General features: G+C 42.4%; 2 protein-coding genes across 2 annotated transcripts in view; one reads left to right on the top strand and one right to left on the bottom strand.

The window, feature by feature from the left end:
• The window catches only part of CFAP91 (cilia and flagella associated protein 91), a 29,616-nt gene extending 22,973 nt beyond the window's left edge, over window positions 1-6,643 (bottom strand). Inside the window, exons 1-4 of the mRNA XM_005524027.3 lie at window positions 6,571-6,643; window positions 4,338-4,489; window positions 1,394-1,477; window positions 36-95 (exon numbers count right to left, since the gene is read on the bottom strand). Of these exons, the coding sequence (XP_005524084.2) occupies window positions 36-95; window positions 1,394-1,477; window positions 4,338-4,465 (272 nt within the window). The 5' untranslated portion in view covers window positions 4,466-4,489; window positions 6,571-6,643. The remainder of the gene's footprint in view (window positions 1-35; window positions 96-1,393; window positions 1,478-4,337; window positions 4,490-6,570) is intronic.
• An 11,854-nt stretch (window positions 6,644-18,497) lies between these two features.
• On the top strand, window positions 18,498-20,956 carry COX17 (cytochrome c oxidase copper chaperone COX17). The gene is made up of 3 exons (XM_005523886.3): window positions 18,498-18,741; window positions 20,247-20,354; window positions 20,750-20,956. Exons 1-2 carry the CDS (start codon window positions 18,623-18,625, stop codon window positions 20,329-20,331), a joined length of 204 nt encoding a protein of 67 aa, XP_005523943.1. The 5' UTR covers window positions 18,498-18,622; the 3' UTR covers window positions 20,332-20,354; window positions 20,750-20,956.
• Window positions 20,957-22,450: the final 1,494 nt, after the last annotated feature.

Raw genomic sequence — 22,450 nt, forward strand, 5'->3', positions numbered from 1 at the left:
ATTACAACAGTAATTCTTCACAAGTCACTACTTACTCTGTACTGGCAACAGCTTCTAGAACACCAGTTGGAGGCAGCTTAGAAGACTTGACAGGTCTGAAAAGAAAGAATGAAAGTAAGATAACAAGAATGAGCCTAAAATATTGTGATGATTTAGAAAAACTGCACTAAATTCAGTGGAGTTAATACTGATTTTCCACAACTGTGGTTCTGTTAGTTGAATGTTTAAGAATTGTGCCTAAATATTAAAGAACTCTTCCATAACTAAGGAGGAATAGAGGAAGTTTCACCAGTGGGACTGCATCTTATTCTTAAGTCAAAGCAGAAAGTGGAGTTGCAAAACAAGACAATTATTGAAGTTAGTTTTGAGTATGTTCCCAACATTTTGTATATGTTTTACTAATTAGCTTCATTTTTTCACTTCATTTTTGCTTTTTTGAAAGAGTTGTAGTGGTTTTTTTTAATAACTGCTTGAAATCCTGAAATTCATTCCTACAATCAGCTGATAAGCTGGTTTGGACTTAACTAATTTTATTGTTTCCTTTTCTGCAATACTTTATGAGCTATCTTGAAAGTGATATGGGCTCAACAACATATTCATAATTTCTTCCTAGGCATTCTTATAGTTTGCATATTGCAGTTCTCTATCAATTTCCCTTAGCTTTTGGGAGAGTTTGAAGCTCAATTTCATATTGCAGAAGATAACATCATTTTTGTCATTTTAAAACTGTTGATAAGGGAGACACAGTAGACTTCAGCTTACTAAACTTGGCAATTTTTTTATATTTAAAGTGGACATAGTGGCCAATAGCTGCTGAGTAAAATAGTGAATGCAATTCAAAGTGCATGTGACTGTCCTGGTTTAGGGGTGACTAAGTCAAGAATGTTTATATGGTAGCTGTTGGTTCAGATCTTGAATCCATTGCTGACCTGCAGTGTCCTTCTGGAAGGAGTAGAGCAGTCCTGCAGTAGGGGACATGGATGAAAAGTTAAGCAAGGCTTCCTTCTGCTCCCTTTCTGCTTCTGGCAGAAACTGGGAGTTAAAAGGTTCCTTCCTAAGAAAACACCTTTCTTGGGGTCTGGAGAACCACACTGGCTTTGTGCGATATCTTCTTCCTTTGCATAGGATAATCTACAGCCCAAAGCTTTCTTATTAAGTACAGAATGTCTGATATATTTGCTTATATGGTAACTCATAACTGAAAATTCTGTCATAGTGTGAATTTAAAAAGACCTTGTGTTTTAAGATATGGCTACTATTAAAATTTTCCTTATCAGTGATCAAAGAACTGAGAAAAAATACAGAAAAAATAATGCTCTAATTTTTTCTTGGGTGCTCTTTAAACTGCACAGAAAAAAACCTGACCCCTGTTTCAAATCAGTTTGTTCCTCACCGTGCAAAATATTTGTAGCGATTCCTTCCTTCAACTTCAGGATCTTCATACACAATCTGAGGTATCTGAAGAGAAGACTGACCTCTGAAAGCCAAAATACAGAGTATCATTTAAGAAGTACCTTCAGAGAAGTCCTGATCTTTTTTCATGATGCCCCTTTTTTTTTTGACTCTTTCTCACTTCCGGTTGCACTATCCAACATGCTGCATACTCTAAATTCCCCCCAGTTCTCACACTTATACAAGCAATTTTACCTTGTTTTTTTTCATATTTACCTATGTAGCAAAACAGTTTGATACTTTATGTATATTTCCCACTATGTGTGGTCAAGAAATGGTCTTTGCTGCCTTTATTAAAACTCTTTTATGAGCTTGTTTTGAAAAGGATTAACCACTTTTACAGGCTTGACTTTGTAAAGAAAACTACTTTTATTGGAAGTGGAGGGAGCAAGCTTATTATGTTAAGAATGAAACAGTTTCCAAATATGTGTAAAGACATAGAATGAGCAAAGGAGAAGATACTTTCTACCTTTGAAAAGCAGGTAAAGAGATTTTGAGCAAATGTTAAAAAATTTAAAATCAGCAATTTCGATTTCAGTTCCCCAGTAAAGGAGAAAAATTAGGACAATAGTAGGAATGTTTCAAAATCTATGCTGGAACAACCATATCTTTTGCAAGAACACTTCATTTTTTTTTCCCCCAGTTTGAATTTAAATTAGGCAGACTGTTTAAATTTTTCACTATAACATCTTGAAGAGTTTTCTTTAAGGCTTTGGAAGATCATATGGAAAACCTCATTAAGGCAGTGAGTGGGATAATGGGTAGAACTGAGAAATTTGAAAGCTATTCATCAGGATTGCTATTTGATTTCACAACTGCTTTATACTCCAGTCTTACTCTTCTCAACCTGCACAGTTGTTAAAGACAAAGAAATAGAAGTTCTTCACAGAGAAGTTGTGGATGCCTCATCCCTGGAAGCGTTTGAGACCAGGTTGGATGGAGCTCTGTGTGAAAGATGTCCCTGCCCATAGCATGGGGATTTGAACTACATGACCTTTAAGGTCCCTTCCACCCCAGGCCATTCTATGATGATTTTATTTCTTTCAGCTATGTATATGGCTAGTCCTGAAGGCCAGGTTTTGCATAAGACCATAAGGCAACTTGTACGAATTCTGACCTTAAGGTGTATGGGCTTGTAGGTGCTGGGGTTGGTTGCTGATGCCTAATTTTAATTACAAAGGTATATTTACAGAAATACAATTAACAATACATAACATTGCTCAACAGCTGAGATCAAAACAGAGGATTACATGCTGAGATCAGTTGTCTTCCAAGCCTTCATCTAATTCCTGCAAACTGTGCTGTGGAATCTGAGGAGGGAGAGTATGGCTACCTGCCACAGGAAAGCAAGATGCTTCATTAACCTCCCATGACACATGATTTACTGCCAAGGTAAGTTTAAAGTCATCTCTTCCCAAGGCTTTCAGTCCCATCACATAAGAAAAGAGAAGGGAATATTTTGAGATGCAATGTCATAACCTGATATACTTGCTCAGCACTAATCAACCTATTATTCTGAAACTGTGTGTGTAATTCAAATGAGTTAATTGAGCTGATGGCTAGTTCCACTAGCTGACTCTTTACATATCAGACTGTTGCTCCATCCAGATGGATTTGTGTTTCATTCAGCACAGGTGGGCACTTATTCTTATGATCTAACTTTATTAGCATAAACTGTTCATCCTATTATGGAATAGTTATAGGCACAATGGGAACCCAGGGAAATAGCCCTTTTTATTCCACAGATCCTGCCTCTTGCATGTCCTTGACTTGTATTTGCTGACTTGGCTGAAATAAATGAGCATTTATTCCCAGTAACCTTGCAGAGGCAATGCAACTACTGAGAAGACAGCTGGGAAATATTCTGTCTTCCATATCAGCAGCACTGTCAATCAGTGCAGGCTGAAACAGAGGGGGTGTATTTCTTGGTTTTTGTTAATTGCAAGATATTTTGCAAATACATGTTGTTGAAATGTAAATCAACTTTAAAGCGGTGGAGGTGTCAAGTTGTTACAGAATTGAAGGTAAAATGTAAGAAACCACTGAGGTGTTCAAGTGCTGGGGACAGTTTGAAACACTGAAAATAGTATTAAGAAAAAAATACTCCAATTTTCTTTTTTTTTCTTTTTATTATGAAAATTAGAAGACTATGCCTTTGAAACTGAACAAAACCAGGTGTGAAATCCACCATATCTCTCTTGAGCATCTTTGCTTATTGTCTGGCATGTGGTAGAACTCAGTTACCAGCAACCCCAGAGCAAGCACCATCAGAAAAGCCCATGGTCTAAAGCTAGCTGCTTAAAACAGAAAGAGCCTTTGAAAACAAAATCCTAGGCTGATGTCTGCAGTCTTGAATACAGCTACAAGAGGACTTAAAAAAGCCTGTGGTGTGGCAAAAACATGAACTTTTTTTTTAATATCTGCTGAATCAGAACCCAATTTGTGACACCAGGAGAAAGCTCAACTAAGAAACCCCAGCACTAAAAATGTGGTGCCCTTGTTCAGGCCCCAAGCACCCCGGAAGGAGCAGCAAAAGCAACCTAACCAGCTGCAATTGCACGGGACTAAAATCAAAGAGCTCCCACTGAAGTAACACACATGAGTCACTGAAGTCTTCATAGCTCATCTGATCTGTAAGAGATTGAAATAACTCTTCTTTTTCAGGGCAACCGCTGCAAGGCAGATAGCACAGGGATGAAGGAATGTGCAACATCCACCCTGTAAGAAACAGATGGGTAACCATACTCCACAACAGCTGCAATCTCTTAATTTCAAGGGAAATATAAGTAGGAGCAAATTGCAGTCATCTCCACTTCAGCGTGCATGGCTTTTTGTTGGTTTTGTTTGTATGTTCATTTTAAATTATCCAACCATAGAACACTTACACAGCAAGCTGCTGAAGAGCCTCCAGGCGCTGCTGAGCTCTCCATCTTCGACCAGTATATGCAGGCACTGGATCTTCGTCCTTGAAGCACAAACTGCAGGCTGGGAAATGAATCAGTCCAGTAGCCATGCTTCAGAATATCGGTGCCTTCACCTAGCGTTTGTGTGGACACACAGAAGAGAGGCCATAATTACGCCACTTCAAACAGCATTAAAGAGATCAGAATTCCAGCCTGCTGTGATTTACAGGACTGCACATTTGGGATGGGGAAAGAAGGCGGCATACGTATGCTAATGATGTCAGCTAGTTGGATGGTTCTTCTCAAGATGTGGAGCATACCAGACTAGCAGCAGATGCACAGATTTGTCTTCTGGCTGTTTTCCAGTGCTAAACTTATACTGAAAACCAAAAGGTCTAACGGTTTGTTACATAAAGAAGTTAGTGTGCAGCAACTGTGAATGTGCAGCAATGTGAACTTCTAGCACATTACCCCATGTAACTCCTTCCTATTTCTAGTGCTCTAGAAATTAAGTAACATATTCCACTTGCAGGGTAAAGTTACATTATTTTATACTGGAACAATTTTAGCATTTGTTAAAAATAACTCAAAGGGAGCTAGCACACAAAAATGATCACATTTAACATCTACATCCTTCCTTTTAAGGACTAATTTCCCTGGGTAGATATGCCTTAAATTGCTAAATTTATGGTTGCAAATAAATCTTTGCAATTGTAAGTATAAGTGATGTAGCTCTATTGGCTTGAGCTTCTGTAAAAACTGAAATCAGAACTGAGTTATGAATTGCCCCTTTGATTTCAGCAGATGCTAACTCAAATGCATACAGGTGACATTTCAAGTACTCACCAGAATGTAAGACAATGTCAGTTGATGAAGATCTAGGCACCCTACCATGAGTAGCTTCTTGCTGTACATGAAATTGCATTTTTGTTCCATTTCTCTTCAAAAGGAGTTCAACTTTTGAGAATTTAGAATACCTATGAACTAACAGTATCACAGCCTCTGTCCATCCCAATTTATGAAGCTACAGATGAAGAATTCAAGAATGTAGGATTTTGAATGACACATTATGCACTTGCTGATTGATTCTAAAACATGTTTTATGCAAGAGTCTGCTACCACACCCATCTGTGCCATTACACCTGTGACATGACAATTTTAGTTCTGTTTACTTCATCTGGCCTGAACTGTTACCACAGCCATATTGTTGCAAGGGTCCCACTGATGACAGGCAATGTTCCCAGCTCTGTCTGCATATCTCTCCATGGAGAGGCAGACAAATACTTTTTTGTTTTCATGTAGATAAAAGAAGCATTCTATGATAATGGAGTAAGAGATAACCAGCAACATTCTTAAAAAAAATGCTCCCTGACTCCATTGTTGGAAAGCTGCTCAGGGCTTTTCTCCTTGCTGTACAGCAATGAAGTCTGAGTTCAGAATATCTGCCTTGCAGTCTCAGTCACATGCACAGCTTCAGCAGTGCATGTTTAAATCCAGTTTAAAATCCAACTCATTGTGCAGTTGCACCAAATGTGTTTTCCTCTGGCATTCTACCTGTATGTATCCTGTGCAGCTATCAATCACTCCTGTCTGAAGGGGTGACTGCAGCTCCCACAGACATGCTCTACCTGGTTTTAAACTAGCTAAGGAGAATACTGACAGCAGGGGAGCAAATGTAGTAGGAAGCCAAGCATGGGCTAACTAGGTAAGGATTAGCTAGGAAGTTAAACTTTGTAATTCTGTGTGAAGAATTAGCATGGATTTGAAGTCTTTATTGGCTGCTTAGATGTCACTAGATATTTCATTTTAGTCTAAGTAGGTGTAAGTATATCCCAAGGTAAGTAAACGAGCTGTGTGAAACGTCAGCTCTGCTTGAACAACAGCCCAGCAGCTGCCCACTTATTTTATTAGGTCTAAGTAACATAAACAAGCTATAGTTAACAGCATATGAAAGTAGTCTATTAAAAATATTGACACACAGCTTAGGAAATTACTCAGAGCATGAAGCTGGGTATTTCTTGGCTGCTGTTACAGAGTCACCATAGGCCAGCAATCATGGCTACTCCGTGTTGTCTTGTTTTATCTAAAAACTTCTTTCTCTGTTCTGTACTTTGCTGTTTTAAGGGAGCAGCTTAGGACTGAGACAGAGTTTCTACCCATGTGTATACAGAAAAAGACAAGGTGAACATGTGAGCTGTCTCTGGCCAACACCTACCACTCTATCACCAAGTTGAGCGTGGACATCTGACTTTGGAGGGTCCTTCTCACTTCACTGTGTACAGCGGGTCTGAAAGACAAGTGAACAAATGGAACTAGTTACATACTTAAGGAATCAGCAGGGTCCACTTCGCTCTTTAAAAGTTTGTCTATAAGAGAGTATAAAACAAACTAGAAAGAAAGAACTGAAATATATGTCTCTGTATCAAACAGATGTCACCATCGGCATCAGAGCTGAAATCCTACTGTTCTGTGGAAGATACCGGTGAAAAATCTAGTAGAAAAATCTGCTTCCTTTGGAGGCACCATCAATTAAACCGAAAACGTGATGACATGAAACATTAAAAGGAAGGCGTGGTGCAACGATAATCAGTGGAAATACCATACTGTACATGATGCTTCCCTCTGGGACACAGAGCTGGCCTTCCTCCAGCCAATGTTTCATGGTCCCAGCCTCCTTGAAGCCGCCAGCCCATCTCTTGCCCGCTGCTCGGGCGGCGCCCACCCCGTGCCGAGCTCGGTGACAGCCCCGGGGCCCTGCGGCAGAGGGGGACCCTCGGCAGGGAAAGCCGCGGGCCAGGGGAGGCCTCACACCCCGCCCCGCCCAACTCCCAACTCGGCCTTGGCCGTACCGGTGCCGCCGCCCGCGGCTGCAGCGGGGCGGGCCCGCGCCCAGGGCGCTCCCGCCCCGATGGGGCCGGCTACCGAAGAAGCAGCCGAAGCAGCGGCCGGGAGCCCGTCCCCGCCGAGCGGGTCAGGCACGGCCGCCGTTCCCATGGCCACGGCGGGCGGGCGGGGCTGGGAATGTGCCGCCCCTGCGGCCGGGCGTTGCTGCGGGCCCTGCCCTGCCCGGCCCTGTGGGCGGCTGATCGTGGCTCTGCCCGGGGGCAGCCGTGCCCCGCGGGGTTTTCCCCGTGCTGCTGCTTGTGCTCCTGCTCCCTTCAGCACCCGCCGCCCGCTTTCCGCAGAGCCCCGAGGCTTCGCCCTGCCGCCTCCATCTTGTGCCGCCTCCGGGAGAGAGGAGATGTGGCTGCGCTTTGAAGAGGACAGGGAACGAGCCAAGCCGGGAAAGGAAGGACATGTGTATTTTTGCTTTTCAGCAGCTGCTGCTGGAGTTGTTTCATGTGATGCTCCCCGGGACCCTCGCTTAGTGCTTAAGAAATCTGGTTTAGCAGTTACAGTTAGGGACGGGATTCAAGTTTGGATATTCTTATTCTTAGCTTTGCTTGTCGTCATTTAGGACTTCTGCAGCTATGAAATGGTGAAAGCGAGTCCAGAGAAGGGCAAGGGAGCAGGTGAAAGGTCTGGAGCCCAAGTCCTACGAGGAGTGGCTGAGGGAGCTGGGGTTGTTTAGCCTGGGGAAAAGGAGGCTCGGTGACCTTCTCTCTTTCTAGAATTCCCTGAAAGGAAGGTGTAGCCAGGTGGAGGTTGGCCTCTTCTTCCAGGCAATCAGCAGTAAGACAGTCTTAAGATGTGCCAGAGGAGGTTTAGATTGGACATTAGGAGGAACTGGACATTGGGGTGGTCTGCCCGGGGAGGTGGTGGCATCACCATCGGTGGAGGTGTTAAAGAAAGACTGGATGTGGCCCTCAGTGCCATGGTCTATTTGATACGGTGGTGTCTGGTCATAGGTTGAACTTGGTGATCTCAGAGGTCTTTTCCAACCTAATTGCTTCTCTTTTTTTGTGAAAATAGACTTGGTACGTACTGCCCAGAGAGGCTGCAGGGTTTTTTTCATCTGTAGAGCATCTCAAGAGGCCTGTATAAAGCATTACAGATAAACATCATGCTTTGCAAAACATTGCTGTTTCCTCAAGGAGGAGGCCATCCTTTTCTATAAGGAACAAAGTTGGAAGCTTCTTCATGCTAAATGTTAAAACTGGAAAGGGATAATGCTTTTGTTAACATCAGGAGATTTTCAAGCAATGCTGCCTTGGAATAGGACTCAAGAAGCAGAGAAATTGCAAATGGACCCACTCTTCTGTCTATAATCTTGAAGCAAGTCCCTTATGTTAGTTATTTTGTGTATAAAACTGTATATCAAAGGGTTATTCACAGCTTGTCAAGGCTGACATAAAACACTGGCCCCTCAGTACCTCATTACAGTAGAGCAACTTCAGGACTGTATTCCAAATTCCTTGGCTCTGTGAATTTACTTGTAGACAATTCAACTTTGAATGCTGGTTTACTTTCTTAAAGGCCCATCCCTTGCCTGAAGCAACAACTTTTTTAGGTTAGTGGGTCAGCTGAAGATGTGTCTGAACTAAAAAATGCTGTCACAGCTTTGTTCCTGACAGATGCTCTCTATATCAGTACATCTGTAGGATATGACTTCCCGCAATGGATTGATCCACACCCTAAAGATGCCCAGCAGGCTGTAAAGAAGAGCTTTACAATGTGATACCTTATTATAATTATTGATGTGGCAACAAAAGCCACTTTTTAATAGAGTTCCCTGGCATTTCTCATGATCAAATTCAATTTTCCTTTCTTGTATCTTATTTCATTAAAACTCCATGATTTCCATGCTGAAATTTTTCCATGCTGCCTTGGGGTAATGAGGTGTGTAAACTGTACTTTGGCCAAAAAATGATTCTTTGTTGGTTCCACCCTCTGACATTTTTCCACTTTAAGGATTTCAGAGATGACTAAATACAGGTCGCCTGGACCTCTTTTTTTCTTATGTGGAATGGATCCAGATGGAAACCAAGTTGAGGAGGAGCAATGGAATAACTAAATGAGTTCTTGAGACTGCTGCAAGATGCCATGGCATAGCCTGACAGATAAGTACTCTTTGGAGTCATATTAGACCAAAGAGGTGTAGTTCCACTATTAACTTTAACTGCATTAAATTGGACTAAATTTGAGATGTTGCCACATTTTCCTTTGCTCACCATGAGCTGCCTGGCCCTACTGCCTTTGATCTGTCAGGTCTTGGCACCTGGAAGACTATGTAGGGAACTGAGTCTGGAGACTGATGTGGGTGAAAACTAACTTGTCAAAAAATAAAATATAAAAGTTTTCAGGTCACTGCATAGCTGCCTGAAGACTGGTACTCAGTCATGGGAGATGACAGGTATATGTGGCTGAGGGAAAAAGCTCAAGGTTGAGGTTCATGGAACTTGCTTTGATTAGACAGTATGTGTGGGTAAAATATTGGCTAATGTTTAGTTATATTTCTAAGAAATTTCTGTGAACTACAAGTATAAAGAGTGGACAGCCTTACAAGCGTTAGAAGTTGGGTTGGTTATTACTATATCAAGTGTTCTTTGCCTGAGATCTCCATATTCTTATGGACTGAAGCTGTGTGAGAGCTGGCCAGAGCCTCTAGCACCCTGTTGTGTGCTGTGGAATGGACTGCGAGGGCAAAGTGGTGAGGTTTGGTCTGAAGGTATCTTGTTTATTTGTTTATTTTTTTTTTAATATATGTCATAAACCAGATATTCCAAAGAAAAAGATTCCAAAATACACAAGGCTCTGAGGAAATACTTGATCCTCGGCATTAAACTTTGGCAGTCCTGTCTATGATCAGTACTTTGGAAAAGGGACTCAAAGCATATCTGGTAGATTGATCTGTATATGTCAAGGACATATCCTGTTGCTTTGGTGAAAGTGGGCTACAGTCAACTAAACTGTAAGCAATCAAATAAGATTCCTATTTCCTACAAAAAATCTTTTCTGATGAGCTTTCTGCTTAGATCTGTGGGCCATAGAGTTGGGTTTTGGCTTTTGGTATTTTTTTTTATTAATAACTTTTCCAGAACAAGTCTGTGTTGTTGAGCTGGGATGTTGTCTATCTGGATTTTTTTTTATAGCCACTTGGCTGTAGGGCACACCAGGTGCTCAGATGTATGAGTAAACTGTGCACACCCTTGAGAGTTACTGCACAATGTCTGAGTGGATTAACTTTGCATGTTGCAAAATGGCAGAAAAGTGCACTAGTTTAGCTGCCTGTGACAAAGGCTGAGCCAAATTAATTTTACCTCACATTAACCTTGAGATAAGATGGTGTAATTTGCTGCAAGATGAATTACTGCTACTCTGTTGATGGACTTGTTATGCTGTGATGACTTGCTGATGTGTTTGAACTGTAAAATCAGATGGGGGAAGTAGAAAATTTAGCAGGGTAGGATTAGGCACTAGTTGGGAGCAGAGCAGTAGCTGAACAAAGACAAGATTGATTGGACATGAATGCGTGGTTTTAGAGGAGAAACTTGGCTGGCTGAGCAAAGAAAAAATAGTAGGAGAGTGGGGTGGTAGAGAAGCAGTGTGATATGGGGAGGAGGGAGAGACCGTGAGCAGCCAGTAGAGCAGAACTGAAGAGGTTCAGGCAAGAAAATGGGAGACCTAGGTGAGGAGCTGAAAAAGTGAGGAAGGGTGTGGAAAAGCAGGATTAGGGAGGATAAAGCAAAGAAGTTGAGCTAAACGGATGATGAGTCCCTAGTCCGTTTTCCTTCTGTCTTCCACAGCCTGGGAGAGAGCTGGGTTTCTTGAATGTGACTTTCATCCTGCAATCCATGACGATCTGTGAAACCCCTGGCAAGATGTCATCCATCTGGCTTTAAATTTCATCCCATAGATGGTCATCTTCTACTCTTAGCAAGGGTCAAATGACAGCACTGTCGTGGTGCTGGATGCCTGTGATACTTCGTGGTGACTTTTTCTAGTTATTAAAAAAAAAAATCTAAGCTACGGGCCTACACTACAAAGTTCTATCCTTAAAAGCCACCGTTGAGGCTTTGATATCCGGAAGTTCCAGAAGTAATCTATTTAAAATAGGTAAAACGGTAAAAGCATTAGTGTGCCGTTTCCCATTTTTGCCACAGGATGTCACAATTCCTCCATGTATGGTCCTGCCCATCACAGGCTCTAACCTGGGTGCCACCAGTTCAGCTCTTGCACCCAAATGTGGACTGATATAAACGGATTCAGACCCATCCAAGGTAATCCCTTGGATTGCTGTTTGTTCCCTGTCCATTCTCTGTCTGTTCTACATGGTTTACTGTCTCTGTATAATAAACATCTTTTCCAGGTGTGTGATTCAAAAGAAGTGGGAAAGCAGCAGCACAAGGCTACAGTCAATGTCATTGCTGTATTTAATCCAGAAGAAGGGAGCCTTCCTTCCAGCCAGCAAAGAGGAGGAGGAAAATGTAGTCACTATTCCCATCAGAAAGCAGAGGTAAGTCTCAAAAATATGTGAGGAGACAGATGCTGTGAAATCTACTGCTTTGTGGATTGAGACCTTGTCTCTGTGTTGACCTTTGGCTATGGTAAGGCATGGCAACCACTGTGGAATACCTCACTTGTAACTTGTGACATCTTTTGTGTCATCTTTTGTGTCATCTTTTGTGCCAAATGGCCTGGGAGTACTGATGGTGGTAAATGGAGCTTCACTAAGGTGAAGTCTGTGGTTAATTTGTGCTGTTTTTACTAAGAGCCGTGCTAAGAGAGGCATCTTCTCATACAACAGCTGAAATAGAAAAAAAAATAGATTAAATTGTTTATAGAAGACCTGTTCTCTCTTGCCTTCTTTTTCTTAGTATGACTGTGGGCACATTTCCTGTAATAAAAGCAACATACAGATGAGGATAGCCTAAATAGTCAAAGTTCAAAGGAAAAATAGTAGTAGTTCTTTGTGATCACAGTTAAAGAATTCACTTCCAAGCCTGCTAAAAGACTTCTGTAATTATTTCAATTAGCACTTAAAAAAAAAATTTAAAAAAGAAGGCAGAATTAAGGACATTTTCAGCCTATGGTTCAAATTGTGACAAAACCCAAATTTTACCAATATTTCAGGCATTTTCTGGAGGACACTCATATACTTAACTTAATTTGGATTGGGTCATCTCCTTGAATGATGGTTCTTAAAGAATAGAGCTGACATCTGGACGATTTGCAGGGCAGTAGTCTGGCATGTTGTCTTGCCTCAGGAGGAAAAGGATCTTGGATTGAACTCCTTAGGGAACTAGTGAATTCCTAATGTTCTCACTCATTTCATGTAATATTCAGAGGAATAAATGCCAATACCATTGAGTTAGCTTGCAGGTCTCAAGTTTCAGTGTATTAAGACACTTTTCTGGGGACTGAATTTTTGTGCTTGCCTGATCTGAAGTGAGCATTAGAAACTCCTGATTTTCTGTGACTATTTTAGCCACAGAAGTTAAATACCTGGACAGAAGTGCTGCAGAGATTAATTTCAGCTTATTATGACACAGTATAACTCTTCCAAATATTACACTCTTATTCTTAAACAATTAGTGCAACATAATCTTAATACAATCTATTAAAGCTTTCATCATTTTCTGATCATCCTTTAATTGCAATCCACCAGATGAAGGTCACATGAGGGCTAACACACATCCAGGGGCCCAGGGGTTTAGGCCTCCCAGATATAAAAAGGTGAAGAAGCAGTGAGGCCATTGGAAGAAAAAGGTTAGAATCAGATGGGGTCTCAACAGAGCCCTTTCAAGGACTAGGGAAGGATGTAGAAGTATCACTTCCTTCATGTAAGAGAACACAGCCTGCACTTTCTTCAGTCTTGCAAGTTCCCTTGTCTTTCCCTTCTGTCTTTGCCTGCACCCACACAGTCCTTCCCACATCACAGTCTCACATGGTGGAGACTGAACCAAACAGGATCTTGAGTACATCATCGTTGCCTTGACATACGGACTGTGAGAACACAGTAAGAACTCAGCCTCTAGTGTGTTGATCTGGAAACATCCTCTCTTTGACATGCATGGAGCCCTAGGAGAGAACCAGACCTTGAAGAATCCTTCTCATTTTAAATAAGTGACTAGAGCAGTTAATGTCAGACCATACGGGAAGCATGGAGTAAAATGAAGTTATACAGAGTAAGTACCAATCTAAGACAGTAAAATAGTGCACAGCATATTGAAAGTCAGGGCGAAATAGTCAGGATGTGGGCTTGAGCTGAGCACTTAGATTAAATTTTCTGCCATGTAGATGACATATGTTCCCATGACACTTTTAAAAAAAATAATTGTACTTCAGATATATAATGTATTAAGGAAGATGTCAATGCAAGTAGGCTCTCTTGAGAATCCCTCCACCTGCATATGAAGGTATCCTAATGCTTCTTAAAATCTGACCATTAAGCACATGATAGTCAAGTCCCATTGATTTTGGTGGGAACCAGGATTCTACAGATTCTTGAGAAGATCGGCAAGAAGCAAAGTAAAAGAAAACAAGTGCAAATGAATGAGGTGTTCAAAGTTGAAATCTAGAATGACCACTTATGTGAAAGAAATGGCTTCAGAGTGACTGAACTTTCTACATTATCTCGTAACTCCATGAAAAAACAGCTGTGGGGATTCTGAATGGATTCAGAAGATATGTGATGTTGCAGGCTTTTTATAAGCAGCTTGCAGCACTGCACAGTATACGTCCTGATGCAATATTTAAAATAAGTGAGATGCTGGAATGTGAGTACATAGAAGTATGTAGCTGTAGTCAGTAAAGTCTCAAATATGGAATGACTCATGTATTTGTAAATGCTAAGGATTCCTTCCAGGCTTCCAGTTAGGTCCTGCAGTTCATTGAGATTGTTAAACCATTTTCTGTAGTGGAGCTTTATATTTCATAAAATCATGAGAGACTTGAATATATTCAAACAAGCCCAGTTTGCCACTGACACAGGCATCAAAATGGCATGCCATCAAGCAGAATAAAATTGTTAATAGCAGCAACACTTACAGGAAAAAAAAAGGACAAATGGAATGTGTGCAGTGGAAAATAAGCGGAGTTTCTTTTGCTGCTTCTCAATTGACTGACAGCTGAACACCATTCACCAGAGTTGCAGAAACACTGCCTGGTTTGCAGCAGAACTGATAAAGGTTAGTTTTTATTATGGAGGATTTTATGGAGCTACAGTAAGATGTGGTTTTTTTTTTCAGTACACAGGCTCCTGGACTTGGGCTCTGAATGAGGTTTCCTGTGATGTACAAGCAACAGACCTTAGGCAGTATTTGCTTTTTGTGGGGTGACTAATTGGAGATGCATGCATGTAGTGGTTTATATTAACAGTGGCTCAGTTGTCTGATTCTGGTAAGTTCTGAAAATTCATATAGGTCTTTTTGCAGAAGTTTGAAAATCTTGTTCTTTCAAGTCATGAGAACTGATAATAGAAGAGCTTTCCTCTTTGGAAAGATCTTTACAGGCGGCTGTCTTGGGTAACTCTGCAATATTGGGAAAAAAATCAACTTCCTCATGGGTGACTAATGTGTATCTGTTTCATGCCTAAGTGCTTTTGAACCTAGTAAAATTTTTTTTTTCTGATTTTTACCTGAAACAGCAAGTCTGACTGCTGTGTAGGGACAGCCTTTTGCAGATTCATGTCTTTGGGAGGACTATTGATGTTATTTCCTAAATGCAGGTTAAAATTTCCTACGTTACTAAGACTATCAGACACAGAGACTATCAGAAAATAGACAGTTGTCTTCTTCTGTCATGCTCTTTTGTTGTATTGGTAACACATGCTGCCATTTGAGTGCAAACACCTGTCCTTCCCACAAGTCTGTGCAATGGGTTTTATTCCAGAATGCTCAGATTTTCATGGGTGTTCCCTCCACAAAAGGGAACAGCTGGTCAGTCACCCAGCAAGCGCTGAAATAAGCCTGACCAGCCTTTAAATGCACACTGAACATCAGCTGCTGCATATCTGCATTGTAGAAAAGCTGCCACATGTCCCGTGTCTAATGGCTCATAGTTCCTGCTCTAACATATGTGGGATGGGCAGGTTATTTTGTGGCATGGTACAAAACACCAGCTTCCTTCTTTTGTCTTATTACCAGGGAGACTGCACACAGAACTTGCTGATACAGATTTTGCAGTGTTGCATGTGTGGCAAATTCCTGTCTTTACTAATGTTTGGATATGCTTTCAATGGACAGTGACAAGGAGGGACATAATATCAAAGTGATGAAAGTCCTAAACCTAGCACAAACTGGTAAGAGATGTGCAGAAAACAATGTGAGGAAGGCATTAATATCTTTTAAATTCATACCAAGGCTTGTAGGAGGGTCGTTGTCTTCTTTACTAGGGAGAGCAGGGCCAGAGTTTCTGAGACCCCAGAATATCTGGGATGCTGTGGGCTGAGTCTTGCTGTTAGAGATAGCAGTTCTGGTTTTAAACTGGAAAGTGACTTCATTCTTTAAAACTACCTTCTGCCTCCAGACTGATGCTCTGAAGATTTGGCTGTATTTCTGGAAAGAGATGATCTGTTGGAGTACTGGCTTTTTAGAGCATTCAAGAGACACAAAAGTCTTAAAAGTAATCTTGATTCTGCTCTTGTGTTTCTAAGGGCTTGTTTGCCAGTAAGAAAGGAGACTTCCTCCATACTAATTTCCAAGGTGATCTCCCAGGAAGGAGATGGTTCAGTCCTGTAGTACAGAATCCTTGTGTACAGAATTCATGTTGTAGTCCTGAAACCTGAGGATTTGGCTCTTCAGTCTGGGAAGGGACTGGTGCATTGCTTCTTGAGGTGATATCAGTCCAGTATTCAAACGCCTTGCCTTCACCTAAAGGCGGGGTTTGAAGCTTAGAGGGGATGTAAATAATCACCCTAGAGTCTCTTCCATTGTACTAGATCAGAGCACAAGTCCTTCTATCCCAGCATTCATTCTCTCTCTGGTCCCACTGCTGAGTGATTAGCATTTGGTAGTTACAGGTCTGCAACTTGGATCAAAAAGAGAAACTCTGTCCTGTTCTTGGGCAGTTAATGTAACAGGCAGCAAGGTCCTGACAAGACATCTTGCCCAGAGCTTTGAAATCCTTAATTTTCACGTTATCTAAGCATTGACACAAAACACAACCAATTTCTTTGACAACAAAACACAGCATATGGTTTACAGGGCTGCTGGAACATTGGCTGTCTTATGTTTATACTCAGTCAAAACCAAAAATACTTCTTTAGACTTTATTGAACAGGTTTCTTTTTTCAAGATGATAAAGTTGTTCCCAGAATAGGCGCTACATGGAAAATATCAAAATACCTTCAGCTCAGTTTCATCACACAAAATTTCCACAGCTTAATTTTTACCTTCTATCATGTATATCAGAAGTGTAAAAAATCTGGAAAACCCCAGACTGCCCCAGACTGTTACTTTCAACTGACATTGATAGGGGCTTACCAAACCTAACAGTAACAATGAATGTAAATACATTTTTTAGGTTCCTTGAAAAATCTGTCCATTGGAGACAAGTACATATTTTTTTGGACAACCATTCTTTTAGTGAGTGAAACTGAAGGCACAAGAAGCCAACAACGATTGCAGTGCTGCTGTGATGTTTACAGATTATGAGCTGCTGCTGTATGTTCTTCAATTATGATAAAGGGCTATACGGGGGAAATAATTTGGAAACCCATGACAGCCGGGCAGTCTCTCCCGATTTCACCCATTAGTCCTCTAAATATAGAGCTGTAAATAACCAGTGCGACCTGCAGTCCTCGTACTCTTACACGTGGCACCAGGCTACCAAATGATATGGCAGCTCAAGGGAGGGTTTTTTCATTATCCCTTTCAGAGACTGAGATCTTTCACTGGATCTTTTTTCCTGGGTACTCGTTCTGACAATTTTCTCACAGTCTCATCTCAGTAGCCTGCCCTTAGCTATTCCTCCTTAACTGGTAGATAAATCTGTTCTTTCTGACACATAGCTCTCTAACATAATTCATCTGCCATTGTCAGTAGGCAGAGGACAAACAGAAAACAAAAATCACGGAGTTAACAATCAATTCTTATGCATAATGCAATTCAGAAGAGAAATGGCTGTGGTCTCCCCTCTGCATTGTACTCTAAATTGGTGCAATGAGTATCAAATTGTGTTAACCGTGCTTTAATGGCTATTCTCTTCCTTCTCCTCCCTTAACAGCCTGTGTCCTTTCATCCCACCAAGAAACGATTCCTTCTTCTGGGGCAATTCTGTTACAAACTGTTACCCTGCAGGGAGCACGTGGAGAAGTGAAGTGTGTTTTTGATAGATGTTTCAATCTCGGCTTTTATCTTGCAGCATGTTTATGTGAATTCGGGAAAATCATATTTTGGTCAACAAGTGCAACCTGTACATGTTCCAGATCCTCATACCTGGCTGCATGGCCTCACAGTGCATGTGTGCTGAACCAGGAGGCTCAGGTGTGGGTGCAGGTCACCTGAACAGTCTTGCCAGAGAAATGGCACAGTGAGTAACATGCTACTGAGCAGAGATCCATGGATAATTCAGTAGGTGACTGATTAGGTGTTACATGACACTTTCTGCTTCTCCTTGTTCTTATCAGTGTTCCTACAATTTTGGATCCCCTTAATACACGGTTTCTGGGGTCAGTGGTACCTAAGCTGGTGGTCATCATCTCCCCCTACCAGAATTAACTTTTACCCAGCTGGAGCTATTTTAACACAATTGCTGAGTTGGCTTTATTACTTTCTTCTTTATCTTGGGAGCTCTGCCAGATGTCCCTGTGGCCGGTAAATTCTGCATTCTTTGTGTCCAGTATCACTGCACATTCTTCTTTCCAAGATCTGTAACTTTCCCCCCAGGTCTGAGATCACTGAAGCATGTCAAGCATGGACAGCAAAAGAACAGATCCTCTGTTTTCCCCATTGGCTGAGTAGGAAGAAAGAGATTTAGGTGGCTGGCCACAACTTCCAGCGCGGAGCCCGGCGCTGGCGGAGCCCAGGGCGTCACTCGCTGCTCTTGCTGACTGCAGCAGCTGCCAGCGGCTCTCGCCTGACGACGCCATTTTTCCTCCCCGCCGCCCGCTCCCTCCTTCCCCTTCTGGCTCCTTCAGTACCGAGTGTCCCTGCTAAAACGTCATTTTCGCCCCGCCGCTGTGCGGCAGCGCCCGCCCTCGCCTTGGGGCGGCGGCCGGGAAGAGGCGGCGGAGCCGGCGGTAGGAGGGCTCCGCACCTCCCGCTCTCTCCCAGCAGGCCGCGGGCCGGGAAGGGGCGGGCGAGGTTTCCCGGAACCAGCAGTGATCGTACGGCTGACGCCGGCCCGTTCTGCCCGCGGGCTCAGGGTGCCGGGAACCGCCCGCCATGTCCTCGGTGGCCGCCGCCAGCTGCGATGGCAAGGGCGCGGGGGAGGCGCGGGAGGAGAAAAAGCCGCTGAAGGCCTGCTGCGCCTGCCCCGAGACCAAGAAGGCGCGGGACGCCTGGTAGGGACCCGGCCCGAGCTCCCCGCGGCGGCCCCTCCGCGCCCGGGCGCTCCCCCTCCCGCCGGTGTGTGCGCCCTGCCCCGCCGGGATGCCTGCCCGGCCCGCCCCCTCCTCCCTTCCAGGGGTTTGTGCCCTTGCCAGCGTGCGCTGGGGGTTTTGGGGAGCTCCCCCCGCCCGAACGGAGGGTGCGGGAGCATCCGAGGAAGGAGGGAGAGTGCAGAGAAGGCGAGGAAACTGTCTTAAAAGGTTAATTTAGCAACGAAGAGGTTAAAACCTCACAGCCCGAGTTTAAAACAGGTTTCAAAGAGCCTGCTTGTAAATCTGCACTATTGAAGCAACACGTACCAGCAGATGATAACTTCTTTGTTGTTCACCTGAGTATAAATTATGTTCTCTTTTAAATAAAGCAAAATACTCTGGTTTTTTGAGTCTCAGAGGATGATATTTCCCAAAGAAGCTCAAAATTTGACGGTGACCTGTATAGCTGCACTGGTAATTATGGGCTTAGTCATGATCATAGGACTTATAAAACAGTATGAAATGCACCCTCAAAATGGAGCTCCTTTGTCTTTGACAGTGAATCTTTAAAGTTTAAAAAACTTTATCTTGATGACCAAGTTGGTTTTTTTTTTGTTTTTTTTTTTTTTTTAACTACTTCGCTGGTGGTATAGATGGTGTTTGGTAGGTGACATAATACTGAACACTGTTTTTGCTAAATTCAGGGGAGCATGTACATGGTAGAGTGGTGGTGAATCCAGGGCCACCTAAGAAAAGGGTGGTAGGATGGATGTTACTGGTCAGATGGAGTTGCCCTGGGCAGCCAGGGGACGTGTCCATGCTCATTGTAGTAAAACCTAAGAAGAAAACTAAACAGCTCTGACATTCAGTCAAAAAGCAAGTCTGAAATATTTTTGTGGTACATATGACATACCAACAATGAGAAGCTCTTACTTGGATGGATAGCATCAAAAGTTACCATATACGGTGAATAATTTTTTCAACGATAGCTGGACAGGTGCTGTGTTTTGTTTTGCTTTTTGCTTCAGGGTCCTTAAATTGCAACTGAAGTTGGACTAAAATATAATTTACTGATTCAGCTGTTGTGTATTGGTCTCTAACTGGAGAAATTTTGTTGCTTCCCTACTGAATAATTTGAAACTCGCAAGCTCAGCGTACTTGATGATGTGACAGCCTTGTGTTGTATAACAAGTCCCCATCCGGACTTGCCCAGAATAGACCCTGGCCTGTTAACAGGAAGTTCTGGTATGCCTGTTGTCAGAGTTTTAGGTGCACAGCTCCAGACTTGGGTAACTTTTTGGGATAGTTTTATACTGTCCAAAACATCACTACCCTGGATAGGACAGAAAAAAAAAACCACCAAAAACAGTCCTCTGGATCCTAATAGGGATTTTTAATTTTCCCCAACAGTTTGTCAGTTCTGTTTTTTTGAGTAAAAGTAAGTGAACATTTTATTGCTAAACCCTGGAAATCTTTTTGTTTTGCAGCATTATTGAGAAGGGAGAAGAAAATTGTGGGCACCTAATTGAAGCTCACAAAGAGTGTATGAGAGCTCTGGGCTTCAAAATATGAGGAGATGAGCAGGACTGAGTGGGGTGAGTACAGCCTTCAGGACCTCTGCCTCGGAAGTGTCCTGGCACCTCAGCTGGTGCCACTGGCAGGCCCAGAGTACTGTTCATGATGGTGTTGCCCTTACAACAGAAAAGGCAGAGCAATCCTCATTGACATTACAGCCAACGTTGCTGTCCTGTGAGGGTGGTGAAGCCCTGGGCAGTACCCAGCCTCTGTGAGTCACCCTTCAGCAGTAGAGAATGGTGCTGCCTCTGCTGTCTTCTAAGAGATCCAAACCTCAGTTTAAATTTCTGGTGCTAGGGTACATATTGGTTTTTGTGGGTTTGTGCTTGGGTTTTTTTTTGCTGATTGTTGAACTGTTGCTCGATATCCAGTGGAAATCCATGTTTTGTGAAGCTGTCTTTCCTTTCTCTTCTAGATGATGTCTTTGGTGTGACTGTGTTCTGGAAAGCTGCAAAGTAAATTATTTCTGCGAGTTACTTCAAAGAGCAAATACAAACAAAGAATATATTTATAAAATCTTTAATGATAGAGTATGTATCACATCTGTAGCTTTTCCACTGTTTGCTCTTGACCACTGCTATAGAAAATATATTTTTTCCTCGTAATAAAAGCCTGAAAATGACCAATGTTCCTGACTTCTGTTTCTTTTTAAGTAAAGAAATGACAGTGTCCTCCTTTACTGAAAACAGTATGCTTCAGGAATGAGAGAATGAGAAAAGCCTGCTTAATCATTAACATAGGAACACTGATTACTGTGGTGGTGTGGTTGAACAGAAAGGACTTTGGTGGGTTTTCCCACTGATGCAAATTGTGAAATCATGCTGATAGCATTGCATTCATGGCTTTTAGCAGTCATGCTGAAGCTTGTAGTGTTGTTCATGACAGTAGCTATGTTTGTACAAAAGTGACCACGAACTTACGAAATGAGCTTCCTTAAGTCAAAACTGTATTTGATTTCCCCTGTTTGAATTCTTCCGACGGTTTTTGAGTCCCATTACCCAAGCTTCATTATTATAATGAAAAATTAGGTACTTCCCATATCAAACTCGCTTGAGACAGTAGTTCTTCAAGGGAAATGGAGCAGAGGATTGCACCCTGTCACTGCAGGTGACTTTTATGCACCGGTTACTTGCCTGAAAGTAAAGCGCTTTTTTTATGCTGAGTTTTTGTTGTGTTGGTCTTGTGCTATGCGTGCATGGGCTTTTGTTTTCTGGCTTCTTTTATCACTTGTATGGGATGATAGTGGGAAGGTGGTTGTTGCCTTTGATTCCTTCTTACAATCTAGAGAAACATTATGTGCAATTTCTGGTTTGTTACAGTTGGGGCTTTTCTGGCTTCATACATTGTAACTGTGCAACCCTAATGTTACTCTTCCTGTGGTGAGTTGACTTTCCTGAAGATGATAATTACTTTTTCTCCTGATGAGTTTTCTCTTCAGAAGCTGAAGATACAAAATCTGTGCTTTGTCTAGATTTTTCTCCTGGCTTTGATCCTGCAGGAGGGGTGTGTGCAGTCATGATTGTTTCTCTGCCTGCTGGGCCCTGTGTATCCTAATCTAGCATTGGCTTTTGATTGTGAACATTTAGGATGTGGCACTTGATGCTGCTTCTGCTGAGACTCACAAGTTGTGTGAGGAGAGTTTAGACTCTTCCTCTAGGAATGTTTTCAGGACATCCTGTCTTGAGGCAAGAGTTGTGTCCATGCTGGCTTTCAGCCTCAGAGTAGGGATGCAGGTGTGGCTCTGGCAGAAAGCATTCAAAGCTGCCTGCACCATTTTAGCTGTTTGAGTATCAGGACCTGGTGGTCTTCTTGGTGTTTATTACTATCTTGAGGTAAAAATTCAATAAGGTTATTTCTTGTTGAACCATTGTGTGTCAGAGCATGAACTGAAGAGAATGCTGAAAGGTGGATGTGTGCCTGCTTTGTGGTAGCATGGTCTGGGTAAACTGCGGAAATGGTGCCACAGAGCAGAGCAGAGACTGGCCAAACGAGAGTGGAATGTTGTTTATATTAGGTCAAGAAAAGGAAAAAATCATAATCCTGCACAATTTTACACAGATTCTATTCACTTAAGGACTGGGATGTTTAGACCTGCATGAAGGTAAAAGCGTGGCAA

This window comes from Pseudopodoces humilis, chromosome 2 (assembly GCF_049639895.1).
Source record: "Pseudopodoces humilis isolate 2021_Gansu_Grassland_sample_001 chromosome 2, ASM4963989v1, whole genome shotgun sequence".
NCBI classification, from domain to species: Eukaryota; Metazoa; Chordata; class Aves; order Passeriformes; family Paridae; genus Pseudopodoces; species Pseudopodoces humilis.

Bases quoted from the DNA above. Each gene is read 5' to 3' on its own strand.
- COX17 (XM_005523886.3), top strand. From the start codon at position 18,623: ATGTCCTCGGTGGCCGCCGCCAGCTGCGATGGCAAGGGCGCGGGGGAG. The intron at 18,742-20,246 runs GTAGGGACCCGG...TTTGTTTTGCAG, and splicing joins AAGAAGGCGCGGGACGCCTG to CATTATTGAGAAGGGAGAAG.